We start from the raw sequence: 18,786 nt of genomic DNA on the forward strand, positions 1-18,786 counted from the left end.
CGAATGCGGGACGCCGGGGAGGGAGAGACGCCATTAGAGAACGTGTGGAGACGCCAGCGTGAGAGGAAGACGCCGGAGTGCGGCGTGAAGACTTGTTGTGGAATTGAGCAACTTGTTTGGTGTCAGAGTCTAGGATACGTTGTGGTGAATCGTCAGCAAGATTTAACCTGACATTCAGCCCGGAACTTATCAATATGTTCTACGTAATCCATCGTGACCGGCCAGATAAGCGCGTCGACATCCAAGCCAAGCTAGCCACCACGTGTTCGCCATTGTGACACTAGAGCCTGGGACGCGAGTTTCGGCAAGTTTCAACCTATACAGTGCCCTATTAGCTAAGTACACATATAACTCCCTTTTGATGCATCATTAGAGATTGTATATAGCAGGGTAGCTTGTCGTCACGCCGAGCGACATAAATAAAACACACGTTAGTAATTTTCTATTACTTTCATTCCCAATTTCTTGAATATAGGTATTTAGTAGCCTAATACATTGCTACGTAATATATCTTAATTTACAGCCTGCGTGTGAGGAATTCCACGAGCGGTTACTTTACTCGTGTTATCCATCTCCCAGTGTTCTACGAAAAATTCCGGAGATTCCGAGGATAATTCGTGACTGATGTCTTTGAAAACGTCTTCAAGCTAAGACCTTTTCATATTTCTTTATTATTCAAATTATCTGTATTTGATTGTCATTATTGAGTACTGTGCACTGGAGGTAACACGTGTTTATTATAATTATTAATTTCTGATATTTATGATCTATATTCTTATTGGTGACAAATTTACTATTGATTCTCTAATTGGTCATTAGATTAGGTTATTACACAATGAACTGGTGTACGAACCACACTAGTTCCTAGACATATATGAAGTTCTAGCAATAACCCCCCAATGTAGGTGTTTGAGGCTTTGATTCAAGTAAATTATTTATACAGCCCATTAATTATTCAAGTGATTATATTTCCTAGTATTTATCCATAGTCACTGGCTCCTCTAGGAATTTCTAATGATCACGTTTTATTAGTTTCCCTCTTTACTATAAAAGCGGGTGGTCCTTCGTAATTGATTTCATTACTTTAATAATTAAATAAATAGAGTCAAGCCCCAAACGTCCCACAAGGGACGTACTAATGGAGGAGGCAAAGAAACTATTAAATTGAGTAACAGTGTTGGCAGCCGATAACATTCCACCATTTCCAGCTAGGCATATAATTTTCTTTTTAAAGTTCTTATTTGACTCTTATATTTGGGAAATGGCATTCGATGTTTTCTTCATGTTGCCCTTTATTTGATTAAATTTATTTTCACTGTAGTTTGACTTGGCTTTTTTAATAACTTAGAAAGCATTGAGTAGTACCATTTTCACTTTCTCAGAGATAGAAAGAGGCATTTTCTCCCAATAGTTCCCTTCCCTCTAGGGTCAGTGGTGGTTCCTCACTCTCCTCTACATCAACACAGAACCAAGGGGTATGTGTTTAAACTCATATAGTGGTTTACTACAGACACTTGAGAGATACAGCACATCTTCAACACCCATTGACATTCACCAGCAACAATGTAACACTTGACGAGTCCAGTTCCAATCCTCAAGATATTTCAGCCTTGCTACAGAGCAGACAGCCAGATTCTTGTTGCACAAGCTTCCGCGCTCTCATCCGCATTCATGCTCTTCGACCCCGCCAGTATTCAGAGCTCTACACTCACGCCCCACGTCCAAGCTCTCTTTCCCTGGCCTCACTTAAGATCTCCACCCTGCTTCAGGCTTTGTCTCGGCTACTACGACACTTAATTAACTACATTGTCAACAAACCAACTGCTGTAATCAAAACTATACTAAATAAATGTAAAAACCAGCGTTGAATGTAATGAAACGCCATTTTCTGGGTGAACCCCGAAGGCTCCCTGGAGCTTATCGGGTTACACCAGGACATTAGCTATGGAGTTCAGACCTACCTGGGACCAGTGGCAGAACCTGGCCCCTTCATAGAGATTTCAGGAAGCAATGGCCCTGGAAAACCCCATTGTGGTTGGGGTTTTTCCTTATCTGCAATCGACCGGGGTTAGGCACCCAGAAAGGTAGGCAAAACAAAACAAACCTTACATGGAAAGAAACTAAAACAAAAATCAAACAGAGAGGTAGAAAACGCCCTACGATCCTAAAGAAACCATCAAACAAGCAATTATCACAATTAACTGCTGCGCCGGTCGTCTGCGCAGCCCTTCCCTCCCCGGTAGGGGGATGGGGGCCCCCCTCGGACCTAACCGCGCCGGCTGCCTTCAGTTCAGAAACTAGGCTTCAACTAACGTGACCCCCCCCCCCCCCCCCCCCCCCACCGCAGACTGTATGGAAGAGAGGGTAGCCATGGAGACTCAACGGCTCACCCAGAAAATGGCGTTTCATTACATTCAACGCTGGTTTTCTGTGGGGAGCCCCTACGGCTCCCTGGAGCCAAAGAGAAGGAAAATAGGGACTTACCCAGGAGGCGGCAGCCACAAACTCCTCAGTGCGAAATCGAGACAACTGGCTGCAACCTGCGACCCAAAGCAAAACAAAAACGCCGAGGAGCAGGGACGTTCACCAAATAACGGGCTGCCAGGACCCTGTTCGACTTCCAAAATCCTCGAGCCCGATTATGAGCCCAAGACATGTTACCAAACACGGCAGCTAAAGATGCAAACTTCCGAACGTCATGGGCACAAGGATAGACCGCAGGCTGGCTAGACTTAATAACCCTGCGGACAGCCTGGGAGACCCGAGCCCTGCAACAGGGAACGAGGAAAACTGGATCAACCCAAAGCGCATCCCCAGCCACCCCAGCTGAAGCGTGCAGGTAACGGCGAAGAGCTGCAACCGGACACAACACATGCTGCACCCTCGGCCGAACCAACCAAGCATCAATGACCCACGGACCCCTTTGGAAAGCAGCCGTCACGTTCATCGCCATAAAAGATGGAAAAGGCTGCAAATGGACAAACCTCCCCCAGAACCAAAAGAGCAGAAACCCCTGCACCAGAGGAGAGCATGAAGCTCCCCTACCCGGCCCCCAGAGGCCTATGCCAACAAAAACAAAGCTTTGGAAAAACAATCTGGAATCGAAGGGGCCACCACAAACCGAGGAGAGGAAAGATAGGAGAGCACCCTGTCCAAAGACCAGGACGGTTCAGGAGGCGCATGAGCAGGCCAGAGGTGACACATAGCACAAGAAAGCTTACGGAACGGGGCGGATGTGACGTCCACCTCGAACGCTAGCTTGAGCGGCTCCACCAGCGCCGCACAATATGAGGCGACAGTATTAGGCATCAAATGACGGTCCTGAAAAAGCCAAGAAAGAAAGGACAAGACAACCCAATCCGAAAGAAAAGACAACTTACGAAGAGCCAGAAAATGGCGAAAAGAACGCCAGGAAACTTCATACTGTCGCCGAGACGAAGCTCTCAGGTGGGACACCATCAACGAAGCCACCTGATCACCATAGAATTGGTGATACACCCGCGTCAAAAAGTCCAGATGCAAAGAGCAGAGGAGAAGGTCGAACCAGCCCCTTACCGGACCGGGCCAACCTGCTGAAAGAGGCAGAGCTGTGGGAAACGTCCTGGGTTCGGACACCGAGCCAATAGCACTGGAAACCAAGGCTCGGCCAGCCACCAAGTGGCCACAAGGACTACTCTCCCTGGGAATGTCTCCAACCGAACCAGAACCCGAAGCAACAGCTGGACCGGTTGGAAGAGGTACAGGTAACCCCACCTCGACCAGTCCTCGGTGGATGCCGAAAGGCATCCACTGCAAACGTCTCGCAGTCGGGGAAGGGCATTACATAGATTGGGAGACACCAAGACCACGCCGACATGAAGAGGCTAACATCTGAGAGATCGTATGTCTGGTAGATCCAACAAAATAAGTCATCATCGACCATCCATTCCGTGGACAGGGGATGGAAGCGAGACAGACCATCCGCCAGAACGTTGGACACTCCCCAGACATGAACCGCACAGAGAACCAAACCCCGAGAATCCAGCAGATGAACCACATGAAGGGACCAACCCCAAAGAGCCAAGGACCAAACAGAACTCCCGCGGTTCAGGCAATGAATCACTGGAGAACAGTCTGAATGGAGGTGAATGATCGATCCTCGAGCGACCCGAACCCTCCGAAGCGTGAACCAGACTGCCGCGAACTCCCGAATCGTGCTGTGAACCCGACAGAAGAACGGACCCCACCGTCCCTGGCCTGCCTCGTGAGCACTGGTCACAAAGCCCCAACCGAGAGATGACACGTCCGTGAACACATCGAGTGAGGGCTTGGGAAGGAGCCAACGCACCGAACTCCGAAAACCCCGAAGAGGAAGCCCGTGATGCAGCAACCGACACAAGGCCCCTGGAGGACAAACGCAACGATCGCGAGAGAGGCGGAAGGGACGTCCCTGAAGTAACCAAAACAGACAAAGTCAAATCTGACCAGGCGCGTACACTAGCACAGCGAAGTTCAGACTCCCACACAACCGCTCGAGCAACTACCGAGTGACCCGGGATCCCCTCAGAAACAGCACACGGCGGTCCCGCAGCCGCAGCAGCGCCTCTGGAGGGAGGTTATCTTGAGATGATTTCGAGGCTTTTAGTGTCCCCGCGGCTCGGTCCTCGACCAGGCCTCCACCCCCAGGAAGCAGCCCGTGACAGCTGACTAGCACCCAGATACCTATTTTACTGCTAGGTAACAGGGGCATAGGGTGAAAGAAACTCTGCCCATTGTTTCTCGCCGGCACCTGGGATCGAAACCCGGGACCACAGGATCACAAGTCCAGCGTGCTGTCTGCTCGGCCGACCGGCTCCCTTCAAGATAGTGACAAGGAAGCGGTCTGAGAATCCCAAACAATACCCAGCCAGGTCCGAACCTGGGACGGAACAGATGGGACTTCCTCCAGTTCACCAGGAACCCGAACCTGGCGAGCTGGGAAAGAACTAAATCCCTGGCGAGCAGACAAGCTGACTGACTGGGAGCCCACACCAGCCAGTCGTTGAGGTAGGACAAAACCCGAATCCCAAGAAGACGCACACGGGTCACCACAACCTGGGTCAGATGCGTGAAAATGCGAGGTGCCAGATTCAAGCCAAAAGGTAGGCATCGAAAGTGGTAAGCGTGACGCCCCACAATGAAACCTAACCAGTCCCTGAACCCTGAATGAATAGGAACGTGCCAATAAGCGTCCTTGAGGTTCAGGGACACCATTCAGGCACCCGGCTCCAACAGAAGCCGGACCTGAGACAGTAGTCATCCGAAAGGAAGGGCAAGGAATCCAGGGGTTCAGACGGGACAAGTCCAGAATGAACCTCAGACCTGCACAGTTCCTTTTCGGCACTGGAAACAGACGGGAAACCCACCTGAGGGACGGAGTCGTTTCGACCATGCCCAAGCGCACCCACTCCAAGATGACTTGATGAAGAGCAGGAGAAGAAACTTGTCGTGTTAGCCCCAAACCCCCCAAAGGAGGACGAGTCGCCCAACGCCACCACAGGCCGGATGACAACTGAAAAGACCTACAAATTGTGGGGCCAAGCATGGTCAAACAGAGCAAGCCTCCCCCCCATCGCCCCGTCAACACGGCGAACTGTGAAAGGGCCGACGCTCCTTATGAGAACCCAAATGTCGAACAGGGTGATCACTGCGCCGACCAGATGACGCTGGCCCCAAAGGGAACAACGGCTCAGAAACTGGCACCAATGGCCCACCTCAACCAGCGGAACCTGGAACCCTGGCACGACCCCTCCGAAATTGCAGAGAACCACCGCCTCGGAGAATCAATAAGTCCGCCATAGGACAACAACTAGACGAAGCCGCTTGAAGAAACTGAGAGACCGCAGTCCCTGCAATCAGCAAAGTACAAAACAGAGATGAAAACCTAAAAGCCAGGGCCCAAGTGGATTCCAAAGAGAGGGCGAGCACAGCCTGACAGCACGCGAGGCGAGAAGCAAAAAACAGAGACACCACTTTCTTCAGGATGGGCGCAAAGAGCTTCAAAGATGCAGCCGACGTCCTAGCAGCCGAAGTCAGCGTCCCAGACGAAGACCCTTCACTCAACGCTCCCACATCCTCCTCAAGCCAAGCAGAAGACAGCTCGAAAAGGAAAAACAAACATAAGAACGATGCCAAATGCCCACGGGCACGCAAATCCTCAGCAACCAACGAAGCTGAAAGAAAAGAAACCTGCACGTGAAGCTGAAAAAGGCCAACATCCCGAGAAAGCATGGGTGCGAACAAGCACGCATTAAGGTGCTCAAACTCGCCCCCCAGGTAAACCTACATAAAAGTAGAAGTTTCCTGCCAATTAAGCGTGCGGGTCCGACAGAACCCATGCCATGCCATGCCCCAACGAAAAGATAGGGCAGTCTGCCAGCCAGGAAGACTCCAGAACCTCCAAACGCACCCAAAAACGGGAAGAAAAACCGAACTCAAATGAGGACGGATCCATCGCAGAGGCATAACCCGGGTGTTGTAAGAGGAATGCAGCAAGAGCCACCTTCGCAGACATACGAGAAGTAGAAAAGCTCTGGAAAGACGGAGCAGAGGTACCCAAAGGAGCCCAGAACCGAACCTGGGGAGGAGACGAACCCAAATCATACTCGTACAGGGAAGAGGAGTAAGAAAAACCTCTCCACCTGCAACAATAAGCCTCACGAGGAAGGCAAAAGCACCCAAGTGGGGTCAAAAGGGGCCCAAGGCCCCCAGGTTGACTCATCCCCAGCCCCAGGATCCTCCACGTCGGGACCCAGGGCAGAGCCGTCCTCCAAACCCTCTACCCCTGAAGAAAAGGCAGAGTCCAGGGGAAAGGCAGACAAGAAGAGGGTCTTCTGGTGGGACCCAGAAGCCTCGGCAGGAGGAACCGGCTCAAATGCCTCCTTCCCCGACCCTGATGGGGCAGCCCCCAAGGTAGCCCGAATCTCATTACCAACTAAACCCTGTGCCGATGCCAAAACCCTCAGACGTTTTGAAGCCAGACACAGGGGGGGGGAGGTGCAGGAAGAACCACAGGGGAAGGACCAGGGAGCGCGGAAGGAGCCAAAGCCGAAGCGACTAACGCCCCCAGGTCAGGGTTCCTAAAACCAAAACGGGGCAGCCTCGGGGCATCCGGGTGGGAAACCAACCTAGCGCGTTGCAGTAACCTAAACCTAACATGCAATGCTGATGCTGCCTGTACCCTAACAGGAACATCCTCAGAGTAAAACTGAGCACAAGCAGCGATCATGACTTGCAAGACTCCGGGTCAAAGGTGTCGTTGACCCAACAGGCAGCATGATGGAGGCAAAACAGGTGACTGTCACCCTGAGACAAGGGCACACTGCAACCTTCAAACCCACACAAGAAAGGCTGGAACTCGGGAGACGCATCCATGGGTCCACCGAGCCCGGGTGTCCAGGGCCCGTAGGGTAACAACTACGGGAAGGCTGGGCAAGGTGTTGCCAACTGGTTAAGAAACCCAAACAAAACAAGGGGTAGATGATAACACTGAAAACCCTTGGGATGTGTACAAGCGCGGGGGCCTAGCAGAGGGCCACCAAAACAATATCAGGGAAACTATAGACCAACGAGGCAGAACCTCCACCAGGCAAACAAAAACAAAACAAAACAAAAACCCCGCAAAAGTACAACGTCCCCAGAGGCAACAGGAACCGGTCGCCGCTTAGGTGGTAGGTCGCGCAACACCTTGACACCCTAACCAGCACAATACCACTCCCTACCCAAGGCCAAACAAGGGCCCCAAGGGCGAGGCAAATGCCGGGTAGGAAGAACCTCTACGGGAATGGTTCCTGAACGCCCCAGGGAAGATAACCCTGACAGGCAGGGGCAGTACTGACAGGGCGCCTAGGGAAGGAAGCCCCCTAAGTGCATGCAGCCCCGGCACTGATGAGGTACTCCTGGCCACCGCACACCACACAAAGACAGCAGAGAACGCCACACAAGGCAAACACCGCCCAGGAATTTGAGGCCAGAGAAGCGTCTATCCCAGTTGATACTAGCTTACGAACTAAAGGCAGCCGGCATGGTGAGATCCATGGGCCCCCCTCCCCCCTCCAGAGGAGGGGAGGGCTGCGCGGACGACCGGCACGGCAGTAAATTGTGATAATTGCTTGTTTGATTGTTTTCTTAGGATTGTAGGGCGTTTTCTACCTCTCTGTTCGGTTTTTGTTTTAGTTTCTTACCATGTGGGGTTTGTTTTGTTATGCCTACCTTTCTGGGTGCCTAACCCTGGTCGATGGCAGATAAGGAAAACCCCAATCACAATGGGGCTTTCCAGGGCCATTGCTCCCTGAAACCTCTCTGAAGGGGCCAGGTTCTGGCGCTGGTCCCTGGTAGGTCTGAACTCCAGAGCTAATGTCCCAGTCAAACATAACATACATTAGCCCGATAAGCTCCAGCGAGCCTTTGGGGCTCCCCACAGAAAACCACTATACTCTGAGTTTTATCATCCAAACATGTACACGTAAACTTGTGTAACATACCACTTAATCACTAAAATCTGTGAAAATCATTTTGAGGCAATGGAGTGACTCGAACCCATGATCTGGTGAATTCCAGACAGCTGCCCAAACCTACTTCAAAATTATTTTAATTGATATATCACGCCAGCGTGCTTTCTTTGTGAATTAAAATCTGTTATATAATACAGTAACCCATTGTATGTTCTTGTATGGAACATGCAAGGAATAAATCCAAATAATTGCAGATCAAATATACTGTATTACAGTACAGGTACTGTACCTGATAATGCTAATAGGTTCGACGTCGACCCACTGTAGAGTAGTGGAATTGACATGTCCCTGTGGAAGTGCTTGACCCTGTTGTATCTGAAGATGGATCACTCTTTTGAACTTGATGAACTGAACACCTGTCACTACCTGGAATTAACAATATCAATAAATTTATCCTGATAAGTAGTAGACCTAAAATTACCATTGTTATGAAAGTATGAACAAATACTATTAAGTTTATACTGTGCATACCTTATCCCAAAAGCTAATTTGTGTGTGTTTATCCTGAAGCTCTTTTCTTTCTAATCTCTAAAATACTAGTAATGAATATACTGTACCTCTGAATTAAACCACATATTTTTGTGTCATTGGGCTACATCACTGAATTTAATATCATTAATAATTACCAATTTTATCCTTTAAATATTTAATAGTTGCTTAATCATTATTATGGTAGACCTAAAGTCAAGTGAATTACACAATGAATTTCAGTATACAGCCCTCAATGTGCATGAGGAACACATTCTTGAAGGACCTCGTGCAGAGCACATTGTGTGCATGGCATTTTTTACTTTTAATTAGAAAATGGGATATGTTCTTGATATCTCCAAAGGTTTCCCTTTACCCACTCTCAAAAAAGTATGAAAATATTATTATTGAAAACTTACAACACAGCCAATTTTCTGTCCCCTAACATATATATCCAGCACTATTTTCTTCTCATTAACATAACTTTCACTATTATGTCATACAGTAACTCTTAGTTTATGCGATAGGCCAACCCGTTCTCGCACTTGCTTACGGTCAATATTGGCTTATTTAATAAGTGCATATGTGACATACTAATTGATTGAATATTTTAGTTTACCTTGAAAAGCTTCATAGAAAACACCGACCTCGCCTAACCACCTTAGTATGTTAAGATAAGCATCTTATTACTTCTTAATTACTACAACCTATTAACGGTATAGGTTAAGTAATAATTGTAATTAAGAAGCAATAAGATGCTTATCTTAACATACTAAGAAGGTTAGGCGAGGTCGGTGTTTTCTATGAAGCTTTTCAAGGTAAACTAAAATATTCAATCAATTAGTATGTCACATATGCACTTATTAAATAAGCCAATATTGACTATGAGCAAGTTTGAGAACGGGTTGGATAGGCATAAGTACAGTACTATGTATACTTTGTGACAGCAACATAGTACCACATTGCATTTGTTCATACAAATGCAGTTCTTAACTAATTTTGTAACTATATGCTCCAACCCATCACCTGTTTATTATATAATCAGTCACATACTAGGTAATCTGAAAAAATCTCACCATATTAACAATTATTATATGACCTCATTTAAACATTTCCCTTAAACTCATATTTTCAAGGTTTACCCCAATTAATTTACTGTATCAAATTCATTTCACTATTTAAATTGGCAAATTACTTACCATATTGTTCCCAGTATCACTAAGGGCTGGAACCAAGCTGATGTAACGATCAGAAGTGGGAGAATTGCCATCATCACAAAGACAAAGACAATAAGAACAGTGGAAGAAAAATCTCCACCATGAATCTACTTTCATTTCAGAGCCTTCGCATGGTTGATTAGGCCCCAGTCTTAGCTGACTTTCATAACGTATAGAATCATAGCGTCGATAAGGATTCTTTGATATGCAGACCCATGCATCTGCATTGTAAAACTGGCAGTCGTGCACGGTACCCATGCATCGACGATGTTTTCCGCAGTACTGAGAGGCTGGCAAATAGCACCTTTCACTCTTCGCATGCTGATAGTATCCACAGTTTTGTGAACAAGATCCCACAGAATTCATATCTACTTCATTCTCAATATAGCCCTGGAAAACAAAGTTATTTAAATTGATAAACATTATATGTTTAAAATAAATAATATTGTATTTATCAATTATATTAGTACATGAAAAAATCAGTAGAAGCCATGATAATGATGATGATTCGAACTTGCACAAATGGGGCTCTTGAGCACACACTAAACCCCTCAGCCATGACATACTCAAAAGCAATGCTTCCTGAGATTCAACTAAAAATCCTTGTAGGTTCGAACCCTCATCATTGCTTCTACTAGTTTTCTCAATGATACATCACATTAATGTGATTTCTTTGTGCATTTGAAGTAAAGCGTTGCAGGTAGAACTCCTATACCATAGACAGAGTGCACTCAGGCAATGCATGAAACCTTGATTGGGCTTCAGTGGAAGCCTCAGGACCCTAGACGATTCATTTGTATCACAGGTTTTGAGAATGTTGTGGCCGAGTGGTTTAGGGCATATTCTTGAGCGCTTTTCAGTTATTCCTGAGTTCTATTAAGAACTCGGGATAATATGAACATATTTCAGTGCAGTCAATTCACAACAGAGAGATCCCGACTTCGATCTGTGTCACAATTTAGAAACATTGGGAACGTTGCCTTTCACATGATGCCTATGTTTGCCTTGCATTATGCAGGTCCCTGGAAGTTCAGTTAGTAAGGTTGGGCTAATAAGAACTTGATTAAGCCTAATATGCTACCTGTCCCTGAAAATGGGATGCCAAATTATAATTATTATTTTTAATACTCTGGTTGATAAATCCAAGTGCACCTAAATTATGCAGTTTAGTTGTGGTCACCTATTGGAATGGTATGCTGCTAGAAATGAATAAGAAACCTTGCTTTTGAAGAGAGATTATGAAAGTATAACACTATTTTTCCAGTGATGCTAAAATCGATCATCTGATCTTGGAATTTTTTTTTCTGTTATGTTTTGAAGCACAGCGTGGGCATAGCTTATCAGGGGGAAAATCAAAGTACTGTACAGTATCATGACAAACTAGAGATCACCTCGGCCAACAATCCCATTAGTCAAAATTATAATTGTTCTGATTCTGTGTATTTCCTCTTTGCAAAAATACTAAAAGAAAAGGATGAGAGTTATGTTTATTTTCTTTTTACAGCTGTATAGACTGATCATGTGTACCGATTTCCAAAATGTTCATTTCTGGGGGGAGTCCCTATGGCTTCCTGGAGCTTACTAGGCTGATATGCTAATGTCAGACTTTGGCATCAGTCATGTGTATGGTGTTCTAATGGGCCTACTGGGGACCACGAGCCAGAACCTGGCCCCCCTCTAGAGAGGCAAGGGGAGCAATGGCCCCGTGTAATTGGAGGCATTCTATGTCTGCCATCGACCGGGTTAAGAACCCAGAAAGGTAGGCGTCCCAAAACAAACCCCTATTCTGGTGAAAACTGCAACCAAAAGCTGAACGAGTGGATGGAACTCCCCAAATAAAAACGAGCAAACTAGTATAACGTCACCCGTCGTCGCGCCACTGTCTGCGCAGCCCCCTCCCCTCCCCAGGAGGGGGAAGGAGTAGCTCCAGACCTACAAAGCCGGCGATCCACACCTCAGTTCTTGAGGCTGATGCTATCGGCTAGGTTGTGTGCTCTGGCTCCAGTATTTTTGCAGCGCTGTGCCTTGTGTGTGGCTGCTGTACTCCAGGGGTGCGAGAGCCAGGAGTTATTCCTCAGTACTCAGGCTGCATGCGCCTAGGGTTCCCATCCCTAGGTGCCTTGTAAGTATTGCCCTTGGGGTTACATTCCACAAGTTCCTCGGGGTCTGCCTCTGTGTCCGTTATACTGCTCGGTTCCTCGGCCGCCCTTTGGGTACTTGGGAGTTTTGTCTCCCTAGTTTACCTTAGGGTAAGAGGCGGTTTTCGCACTGGTAAGGGGCGCAGGGTACTGTGCAGCTAGTTGTCACCTATCACAACGGCCAGCTCTGTGCCTTGGGGTACGTTGTCATCTTGCGGGGTTTTTTCTTCCTTTTGTTTTTGCATGGGTGCGGGGTTCTGCCCTATTTGCCATTGGTGTTTGGCCTCACCCTGATACTTGGTGGTGCCCCCTGCTTGGTCCCCGTGAGTGTACATGTCCCTGGGGTTCAGCTTTAGACAGTTTGTTTGGTAGTTTTGGGCGCCAGTTAGAAGTACCCTGCTTGGGTTTACCTGAGCACGAGTCCTCTTCAAGTAAACGCTCAGAACCCTGGGAATCCCCTAGGAGGCGCGTGGGTTCGATGGATGTGACCCTGGGGTCCCCCCTTGCTTCGTGCGAGTTTGAGGGTTGTTTGGTCCCCATGCTTCAGGGCGACCCTCACTGTTTTTGCCTCCGTCATGCAGCCTGTTGGGTCGGTGAAACTTTCGACCCTGAGTCCTGTGAGTATTGTTGCCTGCTGGTGATTCAATTTATCCAATCTGTGGATGATCTTCTTCGGGTACAGGCTGCACAGGCGTTGCATTCTAAGTTTCGGTTGTTGCAACACGCTAGGTTAGTAGCTCACCCGGATGCCCTGCAGCTGCTCCGTTTTGCTTATAGCGACCTGGACTTGGGGGTGGGGGTCGCTTCGACCTTGGTTCAGTCCGCACCTCCTGGTCCTTCCCCTCCTGTTGTTCATTCTGGTCCCCCCTCCTCCGCTTCTGGCCCCGAAACATCTGAGGGTTTCGGAGTCGGGGCAGGGGTTAGTTGGTCTTGAGACTCGGGCAGCCTCGGGGATGCCCCTTCCAGTGTGGCGACAGAGGCATTCGAGTCTCCTCCCCCGGCCAAAGCCTCTGGGTCTGACCAGCGGGTCTCATTCTATTCGGCTTCTACGGCTGTGCCGGCCTTGTCTAGTGGGGTCGGTGCTTGGGGGGGGGGAGGACTTGGCTCCGGGTCCTATGGAAGAGGACCCCTGGGCCTGGGAAGGGGCTGACCTGGGGGCCTTGGGCCCTGCTACACCCCACCTGGGTTTTTTTACCCTCTGAGTGGGGCTTACTGTTACAAGGAGTGTTGTTTTCTTTTTTCCCCCCCACCGTGTACAAGTTGGATTTGGTGTCCGCCCCTCCCCTGGTTCGGTTCCGTGTTACCCCAGGCGCTTCGGTTCCGTCTTTCCAGAGGTTTTTGGCTTATCGCATCCAACCTGCTGCGGTGCGGGCGGCCCTTACGGCAAACCTCCTGCATGACCCGGTTTATGCCTCGGCAATGGATCCCTCGGCTTTCAAGTTTGGGACTTCGTTCCCTTTGTGGCTCCGTTACGAGGTTCCGGAGTCGTCCTGGCTGGCAGACTGTCCTGTCTTGGCTTTGGAGGTTTGGCACTCCTTCTGCCGTTCCCGCATGCTTGAGTTGTGGGAGGCTTCGACGGTGCTTCAGGTTTCCCTGGGGGGGCAACCTTGAGCACCTCAGCGAGTGCTTGTTTACTCCTGCCCTTACCCGGGATGTTAGTGTCGTTCAGCTCCATGTTCAGGTTCCCTCCCTTTCGGCGGCGCAGGTGGCGGAGTACTTGCGCGCTCGGGGCCTTTTGGTTGCGGCCTTGTTCTTCTTTTCCCTCCTGGAGCTGTCTTCTGACTGGCTCACGGAGGATGTGGGGACACTTGGTGCTGGTCCTGGGTCTGGCACCTTGGCCTCAACGGCTCGCTCGTCAGCTGCTTTGCTGAAGCTTTTCGCGCTGATCTTGCGGGATGTGGTGGCTCTGTTTTATGCCTCCTGGCTCGCATGTCAGCAGACGGTGCTTGCCTCCTCTGTGGAATCCACTTGGGCCTAGGCTCTTAGGATATCTTCCCCTCTTTGCCCTCTCTTGTTTGAGACTTCAGCCGTTGCACAGTGTATTCAGGCTGCTTCGGTTTCTTGCCGTCCTATGTCAGACTTGCTAGTTCTCCAGGGGTCCCATGGTGGGCCTTCCCGGAAGGGTCGGGCCAAGGCTCGGGGTTCCTCTCGTCGTAGTAGGCCACTGGTGTCAGGTTCGCGTTCGGCTCCTCCTTCGGACCCGCCTTCATCTGGTCGGAACGGTGTTCGCTCTGTGCGAGGTTCTGGGTCTCGTAGGGGTGCTGGCCCTTTCGCAGTTCACCCCATTAACGGGGGGAGGCTTGCGCTGTTCACTCATGCCTGGTCCCACAATTTGTGGGCGTTTCGGGTCATTTTGCACGGGCTCTGGTGGCGTTGGGTGGCGTCCCCCCTTTCCCTGTGGGGGGTTCAGGGCTGGCTTCTTCCTCTGCACTCTGTCATTTCTTCTTGGAGTGGGTTCGCTTGGGCGTGGTCGAAACGACGACGTCCCTCAGGTGGGTTTCCCGTCTGTTTCCAGTCCCGAAACGGGACTGCGCGGACCTGTGGTTAATTCTGGACTTGTCCTGTCTGAACCCCTGGGTTCATTGCCCCTCCTTTTGGATAACCACGCTGTCCCAGGTTCGACTCCTGTTGGAGCCGGGTGCTTGGATGGTGTCCCTGGACCTCCGTGACACTTATTGGCACGTCCTGATTCATCCGGGATTCAGGGACTAGCTAGGGTTTGTTGTGGGGCTTTGTGCTTACCGCTTTCATTGTCTTCTGTTCGGTTTCAACCTGGCACTTCGCGTTTTCACACACCTCACGTGGGTCATGGTGACCCTTCTGCATCTGTTAGGTGTTCGGGTGTTGGCCTACCTCGATGACTGGCTGGTTTGGGCTCCCAGCCAGTCAGCTTGTTTGCTAGCCAGGCATCTGGTTCCTTCTCAGCTCACCGGGTTTGGGTTCTTGGTGACCTGGAGGAAGTCCCATCTGGTTCCCTCCTGGTTCTATCTGGTGTGTTAACGATCCGGCTCCATTTGGACTGCTCCCCAGTGGTTCATTGTCTGAACCGGGGGGTTCGATGCTGTCCTTGGCACTTTGGCGCTGGTCGCTTCGGGTGACTCGTTTGCTGAGTTTTCGGGGTTTGGCTGTCCTGGCAGTTCACATGTGGGGAGTGTCCAACGTTTTGGCCAACGGCCTGTCTTGTTTTGTTCCCCTCTCCATGGAATGGACAGTCGACGCAGGCTCCTTCTGTTGGCTTTGCCAGTCGTTCGGACGCCCCAAGGTGGACCTCTTCGCGTCGGTGTGGTCGCAGCGCCTTCCCCTGTATGTGGGGCCCTTTTCTGACTGCAAGGCCGTCGGGGTAGATGCCTTTCGGCAGGACTGGTCGAGGTGGGGGTTCCTGTACCTCTTTCCTTCAGTTCACCTGTTGCTCCTGGTCCTGACGTGCTTAGAGACTTGCCAGAGGAGAGTTGTTCTCTTGGCCCCTTGGTGGCCGACCCAGCCATACTTTCAGGCACTGCATGCTTGATGTCCGAACCCAGAGGTTTTTCCACGGCTCCGCCTCTTCCAACAGATTGGACGAGTACGTCACGTGGATGGTTCGATCTTCTCCTCGAATCTATGCGTATGGTATTTTTGACTCGAGTTTATCATCATCTCTATGGTGATCAGGTGGCTTCCTTATTAGTGTCCCATCTGCTCTTGCACCGCCTGAGTCGTCCGTACTGCAACCCTAGAGGACCCAACTCTGCAAGCAACAGTGGATGCATTGACTAAGAAAAAGTTTCCTCGCATCTCACCCTCAGGAGTTGACCAAGATGCATTGAAAGCACTTGAACGCATCCAGACAGAATTAAGTGTTACGCAACAACGCGACACCGTGCTGCGAGGTACTCGTATTGTCATTCCAGCTGTTCTCCAGCAACGTGCTCTGAAGCTTGCACATCAAAGACACCAAGGTCTTGTTAGGACCAAACAGCTGCTACGAGAAAAGGTGTGGTTTCCTGGCATTGATCGTCAAGCAAAGGACATGCATGATGCCTGTGTTCCTTGCCAAGCTGCAGTGGATACTTCAAGACCATCACCTCTACAACCTTCTCCACTACCTGCTGCACCATGGACGGAAGTATCGATGGACTTCTGTGGACCGCTACTAACTGGAGAGTACTTGATGGTAGTCATTGATGATCACTCACGTTATCCAGAAGTAGAAATCATCACTTCCACATCTGCAAAGGCTGTCATCCCGAAACTCGACAAGATCTTTTCAAACTTTGGCATTCCTGAAGTTGTCAAGACGGACAATGGACCGCCATTCAATGAACAAGACTTCTTCAATTTTGCTGAGCATATTGGATTCAAACACCGCCGTGTGATGCCACTACATCCTCAAGCAAATGGAGAAGTCGAGAGATTCATGCAACCTCTCATGAAAGCGGAACGCTGTGCTCATGCCGAAGGACGATCCTGGAAACAAGCTATGTATGCTTTTCTCAGGAACTACCGTGCTACATCACATGGAACATTGAGCAAGTCGCCTGGCGAACTTATATTTGGACGTCCTATGAGGATCGCACTACCCGTCATGCCAGCCGAGGTAACAGATAAACGTCTCGCTCAGAAGGATGCACTAGCCAAGGACAAAATGAAAATTGCTCATGATCAACGTGCAAAGGAACAATTCATAAAGGTTGGAGACACTGTTCTTGTTAAAAAGAAAAAAGAGGGAAAGCTAGATATGCCATATGATACAAAACCATATAAAGTGATTAGTGTAAAAGGAACTATGGTAACAGCGAGTAATAGAGATCATTGTATAACACGTAATATGGCTTATTTCAAAGTGATTCCAACTAGTGTAGAAAATGATGAAGTACAAAGTCGTACAAAGGAAAAAGAAAAAATGAGTTTTAACCCGACAAACAATTAATCAAGGGATATTCTTGTATTTAAGGACTCTCGTTCTAAACATCAGGTTAAACGCCCTACACGATTTGATGATTAATTGTGTTCATATGTAATGCAAAGTATTTACTTATTATGTTAAACTAAATTTAATATTGTTTGAATAATGCAGATCTCTCATTCAATATTTTGTAACTTTGTATTACAGTTTCTTTCATGTTTGTTTAACATTGCATATGTATTTTTAACATTGAAATCCTTTGTGGTAAAGATTAAGTTGTTTAAATTCTTTGTGTACTTAATTAATGTTAAATGTATGCAATATCTCTTGATATGTTAATAACTACCTTTGTGTCAATAACTTTGCTTTGTGCTACAAACATGGTAGACATCCTGTATTTATTCTTTTTAAAGAAAAGGAGGGATGTCATGTTCACAGAAAACGGTACCATCCGTTTTCTATGTGCGGCGGCTCAGACGCCAGGAGAAAGTAAACAGAGAGCGTACAGGACGCCCGCCAAGCTTGGTAGCTACTAGTCATGTATCAGTTTAAGTATTAAAGTCAATAACCAAGCAATGGCTTTATATCAACCCTACAACCAAGACTTCCTCATTAACACACAACACCACAAGTACCTATTGCATCTCTGCTTTTCAATGGGAGGAGGTGCTCCCGTTGAAACCGTTCACTCACCTCCAGTTCCATTATAATAATCTCTTCTTTTTATTGGAACTCCAGTCTGCACTGTTCTTCTGTGATTCTGCAGCAGCAGGCTCAGATGGCACTCAATATGAGATGCCTTGTCACTTCCCTCAGGGTACCTTTCAGTATTTGCTGAATATGTAAAATCACATTCAGGAGACGTCAGTTCCCGAAGATTGGCTTAAGGTGGTGCTTCTTCCTATTCAGAAACCCGGTACTCTAGGGACCTCCCATAAGGATTTTCATCCCATTGCTCTGACGAGTTGTGTCTACAAGCTTTAAGAACATATCCTCAGTGTCTGTCTTGCGTGTTTCTTATAACACTAACTCTACCTCTTCCACTCTCAATTTGGCTGTTGTAGTGTCACAGCATGACTGATTTTTTAGTGGACATAAAGGTATACATTCATTCTGCCTTTGGTGCAAAGACCTCCATAATTGCTGTTCTTTTTTGCTTGGAAAAGGCTTACGACACCACCTTGAGGTATAATACTTGTCCCAATTTCATTCTTATGGTCTTTGTGATGATCTCCTGCTCTTCTTTCATAGCTTCCTTTCTTGTCATTCCTTTAAAGTGGAGTTGGTGCCACCTTCTCTGCCTCCTTTCACAAATTCGAAGGCATTCCCCAGGGTAGTGTTCTGAGCGCTATTCTTTTCCTCATTGCCCTTAAATGTCTTACTCCTTTTTCTCTGCCCTTTATGTTGACGATCTCGCTCTCTGCTGTCATGGTGATGATACCCTTTCCTCTAACACTGCCTCCAACTTGCAACTGATGGTCTTTCTGACCCACAATCATGGCCTCAAGTCCTCTACATCTACAACTTGTGTTATGTCTTTTACTCGG

General features: G+C 48.4%; 1 protein-coding gene across 3 annotated transcripts in view; it reads right to left on the reverse strand.

Moving 5' to 3' along the window:
- The window catches only part of LOC123764809 (uncharacterized), a 430,287-nt gene that overhangs the window by 70,401 nt on the left and 341,100 nt on the right, over positions 1–18,786 (reverse strand). For all 3 annotated transcript variants that reach the window (XM_069302648.1, XM_045752985.2, XM_045752984.2), the window contains 2 exons: positions 10,199–10,606; positions 8,761–8,897 (listed from right to left, as the gene is read on the reverse strand). In XM_069302648.1, coding sequence (XP_069158749.1) covers positions 8,761–8,897; positions 10,199–10,606 — 545 coding nt within the window. The remainder of the gene's footprint in view (positions 1–8,760; positions 8,898–10,198; positions 10,607–18,786) is intronic.

Source organism: Procambarus clarkii, chromosome 48, assembly GCF_040958095.1.
Source record: "Procambarus clarkii isolate CNS0578487 chromosome 48, FALCON_Pclarkii_2.0, whole genome shotgun sequence".
Classification (NCBI taxonomy): domain Eukaryota; kingdom Metazoa; phylum Arthropoda; class Malacostraca; order Decapoda; family Cambaridae; genus Procambarus; species Procambarus clarkii.